At 38.4% G+C, this 10,025-nt stretch overlaps 1 protein-coding gene across 1 annotated transcript; it reads left to right on the forward strand.

Annotated features, from left to right (window-relative positions):
* The first annotated feature begins 5,020 nt into the window (after nt 1-5,020).
* On the forward strand, nt 5,021-5,885 carry LOC124374567. Its single transcript, XM_046832760.1, has one exon. The coding sequence runs from the start codon at nt 5,072-5,074 to the stop codon at nt 5,795-5,797; it is 726 nt and encodes a 241-aa protein (XP_046688716.1). The 5' UTR covers nt 5,021-5,071; the 3' UTR covers nt 5,798-5,885.
* Nucleotides 5,886-10,025: the final 4,140 nt, after the last annotated feature.

Here is a 10,025-nt window from a genome sequence, read left to right on the forward strand (position 1 = left end):
GAAATCTAATGGTATCTCTGTGTATGTGTTACTCAATCAAGTCAAAACTACTGGACATTTTTAGAGTTCCAGGTTAACATGTAGGCTTATTCTTATTTCCAAAATACCTGCGGGCTACACGCCCCACTGATTTCCACAGTTGTGAAAAATCCCATCGTGGTCTCTAAAGTTGCATTACAGCGAACAAATGTTGATAATTGAATGAGTCTGTTAAATATAATCAACTGTTCTATGTAAACACCTTTTTATTACAGCACAGTCATATGTTAATATTAATGTAACACTATGTTCAATTTATTTACATTTAGGCCCAGCGCGCACGGAGCGACTGTTCTGCAACTACAGATGCAAACCACTTTGGCCCAGCGCACACACAGCGACTGTTCTGCAACTAGAGTCGGCAACCAGTTGCGTCTGCAACTAGAGTCGGCAACCATTTGCGTCTGCAACTAGTTTGCAACTGAAAACAAAACTTCTGTCCGCACACGTCAACGGTCAGTTGTGAATCACTTGCGTCTAATGTGCAAGTAGTGGAGTATTTTGTAGGCCTATTACGCTGTGTTTTTTTTGGCATTTCCTTGACCATTTGTGCTTACCATGTCATCAGACTCTGACGAAGAGGATGTCGTTAACTACTACCTTTATCGAAGGCGGCGAAGGACACAAAGAGAGCATTGGGTCCAACCTTATTTAAGAAATAATGTGAACTCTAGGCTATTTGTAGCAGCTAGAGAGTTGTCTCAGTCGGATAGGAAGTTTAAATCTTTTTACCGAATGACAAAAGATTCGTTTTTGGAACTAACAAGACTGGTTGACCCTTCCTTGGAGAAGATGGACACACACATGAGGGAATGTATTCCAGCACAGGAAAGATTAATGATGAAATGAAAAATGAATTTATTAGAGGCGAAGTTAGGACTATAAAGTCCTCTCTACCACTTAACCTCAAGATTAATGATCACTCTGAGGTAAGTTTAATAAGTCAACTTTATTGTTATTTTAAAATTACATAAGAATAAAAATATCCACATAAGAAAAAATACATAAGAAATTACCATTGAGTACTTATATTTACATGTTTGAGCTATTAAGACCTTGAGAAAAAGCGTTATAAAAATCTGCAGTTTGAATATTTACATCAGATATGTGAGTCAAGTCTATTTGTGACTCTCTTGAGTCGGACATCGTCGGTGAGGTGAGGATGGTGAGGCCTGATGAGACCGTGGCTGCTGCTGATGGTGTCCCGAGAGACTTATACCATCAATCACTCTCAACACCTGTCGCTTGAAAAGTTTTATTTGCGAATCACTTAATTCTTCTAATTCAGGAATCAAGCTGAGCAGGAACATCTTGATCCCCTGCTGTCGATCAATATTCTGATTGGTATCGGCCTCAAGTTTTGATAGTAGCTTTGCCTTTTTTCCCCTAAAGTACTCCGCTACCGTTTGGTCTGCTATGGTCGCAGCAGAAACATTGTTGAAGGTATTTGGGAACTGGTGAAACATTTGTGGCAGTGTCCTTATATTTTGCAAGAGGTGAGAGTACAGTTAGAAAAATTATCAAGGAAACCTCAGAAGCTATCTGGAACATACTGAGGGATATTTACATGCCTGTTCCTACTCAAGATTTGTTGAAACACATTGCTGATCGTTTTGAGCTGCTATGGAACCTTCCAAATTGCATTGGAGCACTGGACGGTAAGCACATAAGAATTGAAAAGTTTCCACATACTGGATCTGAAGCTTCAATTACAAGAACTTCCACTCAACTGTACTTTTGGCATGTTGTGATGCCGATGGGCTCTTTACAATTATTGAGCCAGGTTATGCTGGGCGTAACAGTGATGGAGGCATTTTCAAAGCAAGCTCAATGAAATTCTGGATGACGCATGATGATAATATCCTCTTTCCATCACCATTGCGGTATGATGAAAAAAACATACCGTTCCCATACTACTTCGTAGGAGACGAAGCTTTCCCACTGACTCGGAACCTTATGAGGCATTTTTCAGGTAAAACACTGGACAATCTTAAACGGATATTTAACTACAGATTGAGCCGAGGAAGGAAAACCATTGCATGTGTGTTTGGAATGGCAGCAGAAAAGTTTGCAGTCTTAAACGGGCCAATACGATGTCGTGATTCTTGAACAGTAAATAGCATAGTGAGATCAGCTTGCATCCTACATAACTTTGTTCGAAAGCAGGAAGGAGCTGAGTACAGGCCTCAAGGTATATCTCAACCTGAAAAGCTACCTCAACGTCCGACCGGTATTGAAACAAAAGACTTGGTGGTAAACGATGGATCATCAGCAATTGCTCTGAGGAATTATCTGGCCAATCATTTCCTTTCTGCAAGTTTACCGTGGCAGTGGAAAGCAGCAGTGTAACTACCCTGACTTAAGCTAAAATTACAAAAACTATACAATAGATTTGTGATGGATACAAACAAATTAACGAAAAACGTGGTTATTTATAAACTGATGGTATGATTATCACTTTAGTAATGTTATTAGGTTACTAATTTAATTTATGAAGATTACTGTAAAATTGAACGTAAAACATTCATTCGTTCAAAAAATTATTGTGCCTAACACCGATTTGTACTCAAATTGAATCTAATAAGTAACAATTTCGCTGAAAAATATAAAATAAAACATTTTCTTACCTGTCATATTTACTTCAGCGGCCACTTCTTTCCATGCTTTCTCCGACACATCTTTCCGTGCATAGTCTGGGAGTTTGTAATTGTAAAGTGCTTCATGCTTCTCCACTGCTCCAACTAGCTTAATGTTTAGTTCTTGGTCACCCATAGTGAAATTCACAATATGCGGCCGTCAAAACACCAACAAAACACCCCGTGATCACGTGTGACTGAAGTCTGCAAGGCAACTGCAACCGCGGGCCCACGGTTGCAAGCGACTGGTTTCAGACTGGTTTGAGATCGTCAAAAACCGGTCGCGCCGTGTGCGTCTCCCCACTCCAATACATTACCGAAGTCACCAAAAAGTTGCGCGCCAAACTGGTTTGCAACTGTAGTTGCAAAGCAGTTGCTCTGTGTGCGCTGGGCCTTTAGCGCGCAACATTGGTGACCTCGACAATGTAGGCCTACCACACACGGGTCGACCGGTTTGCGACTATAGTTTCAAATCGGTTGCAGACGCAACTGTTTGTTGACCTTGGACGTGTGCTGGAGTGGGGATCAACACACGGGCTGACTAAACTGCAACCAGTTTGAAATCAGTTGCCGACTGGTCGCATGCGACCGTATTTTCTTGTCACCAAACAGTTGCGTTGCATAGTTTCACGTGTTTGTGAGTGCAAGATGGGTGATCAAGAGTTGAATTTAAAACTTGTAGCAGAGGTCGAAAAGTACGAAGTGTTGTATAATTACAAATTACCAGGATATTCTAGAAAGGATATAACTGACAAGGCTTGGCACGAGATTGGAGTAGCAATGAACATGACAGGTAATTGATAGCAGATATGTGCAGGGTGTCCCGTTGTGAAGTAGTGCTAGCCAAACGATATGGTTTTTCAGTCAAAATAAGCAAAAATGTTTAGTGTTGATATCTCAAGACCTATCGTTATCATCGATAATTTGACAGTTTAAACCGTTTAAAATTAGAATTTTTTCATGACCACCATACTTTGTCTGTACTATAGTATATGTGAGAAACTAAAATTCATGCGGTTGATAATACAGTCTTGAGAAAATAAAACATTTTTTACCGTTTCATAATGGCGGTAATGTAAAATATTTTACCCATTTAAAATATCATGGATTTTGGCCCTTCTGTATTATAATTTTAAATTAAAAGAAATTAATAATAAGTCAGTTACAAAATATAGTTATAATTTAATGTACAAAGTTTTATTGAAGTATGTTTTGACAGTTTACTTGAGTCCTTATAGGCTTGCAAAACCGACATCTTGCAATCAATGATGTTTCACTTGGAAGAATGATTTATTCTATAGCTTTTTCCCACTGCCAGGGCAGAGATGCTTGAGGAGAAATGAAGTAACTTGCCAAATATTGTCTCACAGTAACTGCCGAAGAGCGTTCAGTGATTGGATGCTGTCTTGGGCATGGTCCTTCAGCTATTTCCACTGTAGCCGGCGTATAGTCGATACCTTCTCTTTTACGTACGTAATTGTGTAGGATACAAGCGGCTTTTACGATGTCGATTACTGTTTCTGCATTGCGACATCTTATGGGACCATTTAACACTGCAAACTTTTCAGTAGCCATATCAAACGTGCATTCAATAGATTTTCTTCCTCGGCTTAATCTGTAGTTAAATATTCTTTTTACATCATTGAGTGATTTTCCATTGTATGGTCTCATTACATTGCGTGCTAGTGGAAACGCTTCATCTGCCAAGAAGTAGTAAGGGAATGGTCTTTGTATGTCGTCGTATCGCAATGGGGTGGGTGGCGGAGTTTGAAAAGCACCATGGTTGAGCCAGTATCGCATGGCACTGACCTTGTAAACACCTCCATCGCTATTTCGTCCAGCATATCCTGGTTCTATCATAGTGAAAGCACCATCAGCGTCACAGCATCCGAGTAAGATTATTGAATTGAAACTTTTATAGTTAAAATTTTCTGAACCAGTATTTGGATATTTCTCAATGCGGATATGCTTTCCGTCTAACGCCCCAAGGCAATTTGGTAAGTTCCACAATGTCTCAAAACGCAATTACTTTCCATTGGTCACCTATTGGTACCGGCATGTAAGTTGCTTGCAATGCATTCCAAATGATTTTCGTGGTTTCTTTAATAATGACTCCAACTGTACTCTCGCCTCTTGCAAAATATAAAGAGAGAGCGACAAATGAACATCCTGTAGCCAAATACCTGTAACAAACGCTTGAATGTAACAAGCATAATTACTGACGGGTTTTCATAAATTATATATAAATACTTAGTGTACTTATCACACGTACAATATTGTGCATTTCTACTTTATACTACAACTTACATCGGCCAACCGATTCAAGTTTAGCTATCCCTTTTTTCTTTTCAGCTGCGGAATGCAAAGACAAGTGGCGTAATCTCCGGACAGTATTCATGCGAAAAATCAAACCTTCACCTTCGGGATCTGGCGCTAAGAAGAAGGCCTACTACCTGGCAGAGGCCATGCAGTTTTGTTTGCCGTTTGTAAGAACATCAGCTCCTCCTTCTACAGGAAATTTACCAGAGGTTCCTAACTGTAGCGACGTAAATACCGACGAAACTTTATTGGAATCACAAATATTGGATGATATTCCAGATGATCCTTCAATTGAATCACCGCAATCGCCGTCAATAGTACAAGATAATACTTCCCGGTCATCCCCAATCATACCAATACAACCTCATACCAGCTCACAGCCATCGTCCATTCCGAATGAAGGTAAAAAACGCCTAACGCAGAAGAAAAAAGCCGCCGTCGAAGCAGATCAATGTTTTGCTGCATATTTTAAGGCAAAAACAGCACGACTTGAAAATAGTACTACCGCAAACGATAGTAACAAGAAAGAAGCTTTGAAAATGTTCCTTCTTAGCTTGATACCAGAGTTGGAAGAACTCAGTGATTCACAAATCAAACAATTTAAACGCAAAGTTTTTACTCTTATTGATGAAATATCAGGCACATCAGATGTCACACCAGCGTCGCCACATTCCAGCATTTCACTAATCTCTCACCAGTCAGGCAGCAATATTAGTGCGCCGCCAACATCCGCTGGTAATTACTACACACAATTTACGCAGGACATTGACGCCAACCAGTTCTATGTGCAAAATCTGGAATAATTACTTGATATCTAATTTTGTATTTTGACAATAAATACATACCTTAGAGTTATGAGTATTCTTTCTTCAGCAGTCACAAATTCCCTCATATTTGTGTCAAACCTTATGTATAAATGGAGCAACCAGCGTCACCAATTCCACATATGACTCTTTGGACATTCTGTAGAAAGCTATAAACTTTCTGTCTGTCTCTTTTAATTGTTCAGCTGCTACGAATAGTCTGCACCTTACATTTTTCTCTATGTATGGGTGACACCAATATTTTCTGCGCATTCTTCGTGTCTACGACGTAGAAAACATGCAATTATGTCTTCCTCATCCTCACTAGTACTTGACATGATCGATAAAGTTACACTCCGACAAATAACTATTCAATTATTGATAATTTATCAAGTAAAAAATGTGAATGTAAACATTACTATACCACTATACGCATGTTCGCACAGAGATCGCCAACTGATCCACACCCAGTCGCGTCGTGTGTGGAGTCAGGTTTTATTTTGGTTGCAAACTCGTTGCGTTTGAAACTAGTTCTAAACTCTGGTTGCAAACGGGTCGACCCGTGTGTGGTAGGCCGTATTGGAGTGGGGAGGCGCACACGACACGCGACCGGTTTTTTACGATCTAAAAACCAGTTTCTGAAAAACACACCGCAGTCACATGCAACAGTGGGGCCCCGCGGTTTCAAGCTTGCGTTGGCAAACTTCAGTGCGTTGGCAAACTTCAGTTGCAAACATCACGTGGTAGTGTTTTGACGGTCGCTATAATGTCTAATTCAACATGAATGATCCAAGAACTCAACATTAAGGTCGTTGGGAGCATTGGAGAAGTATGAAGTTCTGTTAGCACCTTAAAACAGTAGCTGAATACTTCAGAGCCAAAGAGGCTTACCATATTATCAAAACTGGCTGCCCCGAGGACAAGATACCAGCAATCAGCAGATTGATAGAGAGCACAGGATTAAGATGTTCCTGCTCAGTCTTGATACCAGAACTCTAGAAGAATTGATTTGTATGAAGCTTTTCAAACGACACGCGATATAGGGTGATTGATATATATTGTAACCTCTCGGAACACCATCAACCAGCCCCGTCCATCCAGGACCAGCTATAACGGTCAAATACTCACCTTCCTCCAAACGATTGTCCGACTCACAATAGAGTCACATATCTCGAAACATTACTCCACATGTACCAATTTAAGTTGATACTAATGCAAAACTGGCAGAATTTTTTATAACACTCAATCTTCTCGACTAGCCTTCACAACACTAAATGTATTATATATCTTTGCCAGTATCTTTAATTCGTTTTAAAAATATTTTCTGCTCCTTTTCAAGACAAGTCCCAATATTTCAATATATGTTTCTAAGCATATATTATTTGAAAGCGTAACTTACGTGAATATTATTGGCAATCGAAGCCTGAAAATCAATTACAAGATATTGGCTTTTCCGAAGTGAATTTGCGAAGGTAATAAAACTCTGGAAATTTATACTAAGTTCCAATTCACATCTTACCAATGATGCGTGATATGGTATAATCTGCAGTATTTAATAATTCAATATACCCCAACAAAAGTAATGCTTGCATATGTGAACCCTTTCTTTACTAAAGTCATAGGAGTAATACAGAGCTTAGCCACTTGGAACATTATAAAACATAGAAAGCAATGTAATTATTTTTTCAACAAATATAAAATTCACTCCCCCATCACATTCTACTTCAGATCGGAGTTTAACAAATTGAGAAAAACCCTTCATATTACATGTAGGGAAGGACACTAGTGGTATACAGTGTCAATGCCAAAAGTATTAACATCCAAAGTATTAACAAATTTACATACATACTAAGTTCCTAGGCTAATAATAAAACAACCAAAATTTTTAGGCTTTTAGTTGGGACAACCTTAGGTCACACTCTGAATGATGTCAATTAGTTTAATTGGTTTTCAGAATAACAAATCGTCTAGGTCCACCTTATTAATTGTACCATTAACACCAAAGAATCAATCTTAGTACATCATCATCCCAAACACTATAATAAAAACTTCCACAAGCTATTCCAATATACCTTATATTAAACATTATGAATATGTCTATCACGTTCTAATCCTTTTTGACATTTGATTTGTCTGAGCGATTCTTTTATGCATAATGTGGTTTTAACGTCACATTCTTAGCATACAAGAAAAAAAGGAGACAATAACGAATTTGACTGATTGAATTGGACGTGCTTGCTTCAACGCTAAACCTTCAAAAGCTGGTGATGGTACATTAAAAAAAGGTTCTAGGTAACCAAGGTTAATTATTCTATTTAAGCCTTGCCTTAGATATTACATTTATTTATCAAGACACAATTAACATTATCCGTTCTATTCACGTTACATCGAGTTATTCATTATAGTATTTTCTGTACAAATTGCGCACTTTTTAACATATGCTTTTGAAGACTTACAAGAGTATTCCAACTCTTAGATAATATACTCCTCCCTAAATATGCAAATTTTATCTTTGTGCCAGCAGAAAACTTATACTGAATCAATTAATTCTGTCGTCGGCAATTAATGTATTATATAACAATAGAATATTCGACGACCGATTTGGATCGCGCTAAAGCTAATAGAATAAGAATATAGAACTCAAACGGTTTACCTGGGAGTGGGAGCCTAAGTAGTTCCAATATTCTTTTAGACTTTCACATTAAATAACAAAATACAAAATGGCGGCTAAACTGCTAAACATAGGACATTTTCGAGACCTTCATGTTTCAATACGCGCTCAAAAAACATTTCGTGTTTTTAAATTATGGAATACTATCACCCAACAGAAGCTTTACTGTGACACCACTTTATTGTGAACCCCCGATCCCTTCTAAGCCCCTTTGTGATATAGTGGCTCCTTCCAGAAAGCGACCGTCACATTATCACTTCTTCGGTTCCAAACATTGAGGCAGACACCAAGCCCCAAAAAAAAGCCACCAACGACGTTAGTGTGGTCTGTCGAGACACTAGTATTTCACATCGGGTGTCATGTCTACATGGAGAGACTTGCACTTGCCACCTGTCAATGTACTACTCACGACTACCTCACTGAATTTATCGCTACTATAATCGTTTGAAGTATTAAAATTATTCTAAATAAAAATTTTGAGATTCTTTTTACACTTCAAAAGTAATTTAGCTAGTCTCCGTTTTATACCCTAGGCAATCAAGTTATTAAGACCGAAACACGGTATCTAGGACTTTATGTTGCCTAATCCACGAAAAATCTCTGTTAAATAATATGTTTCAGGTATATGACACATGTCCCAGGGAACCAAATATAACAGCCGTTACTTCAGCAAGGAGAGCATTAAAGGTTTAAGAAGGTGCTGCAAAAATTCCAAGCATACAGTGTTTGTAGATTCAGAATGAGTAATCCCAAGACATCCGTACTTCAGCAAGAGAGCAATAAAGTTTTAAGAAGGTGCTGCAAAATTCGCATAGCAAATACAGTGTTTTGTAGGATTCAGATGTAATCCAAGAGCAATCCAAAAATGTGTTTAAAACAACATAACTTGTCTATTCTTTCTGACCGAGAAAGTACTTCAATTATTGGCATTGTTAAAGCTAAAAAATAATTACCTATTTGCTAGTAGCCAATCCACAATGACAATATCAGATACCAACAAAACAATATATAGGGAAAACTAAGAACGATTTAGCAAAATTTTTAGTCAATGTTATGTTGACAGTTACGACTAAATTTCAAACCTTCCATCTTCTACGTGAGGTATCTGAAATCTGTTTCTGTTCGTAGACACTTCTGAAATCTGGAGTCATGTTCATCTGAAAGGTAGCATCCAAGATTAGTCTGAGGCGACGAACGGAGAAGCTCGAAACGAACTCTGCGTCGTTGGACGTCAGAGACGACACCTAAAACTACGGTGTAATATAGTTGTAATGTAGGGCAATCTAGGAGAAGAACGTTATCATTGTCTCATCAGGTGGACATTTAATTGAGTGCACTAGAATGTTAACTGACACGATAAAAAACACTGTGGAGCAACCACTCTTTTACACATAACGCAGGTCTGCGTCAGCATCTGATTTCAGATACTCCAGATTTCACATTCAAGTAAAGGGATAGCTCAAAAACCTATTGTTTGACCAGTGAAGAGGAAAAAGATCAGTTGCAATACTCTTTTCAATAAAGTTGAAACACATCCAGATATTCAAATAATTGAAT

This window comes from Homalodisca vitripennis, unplaced genomic scaffold, assembly GCF_021130785.1.
Source record: "Homalodisca vitripennis isolate AUS2020 unplaced genomic scaffold, UT_GWSS_2.1 ScUCBcl_9070;HRSCAF=17435, whole genome shotgun sequence".
Lineage (NCBI taxonomy): Eukaryota > Metazoa > Arthropoda > Insecta > Hemiptera > Cicadellidae > Homalodisca > Homalodisca vitripennis.

Coding starts and splice junctions, on each gene's coding strand:
- LOC124374567 (XM_046832760.1), top strand. CDS start 5,072: ATGCGAAAAATCAAACCTTCACCTTCGGGATCTGGCGCTAAGAAGAAG.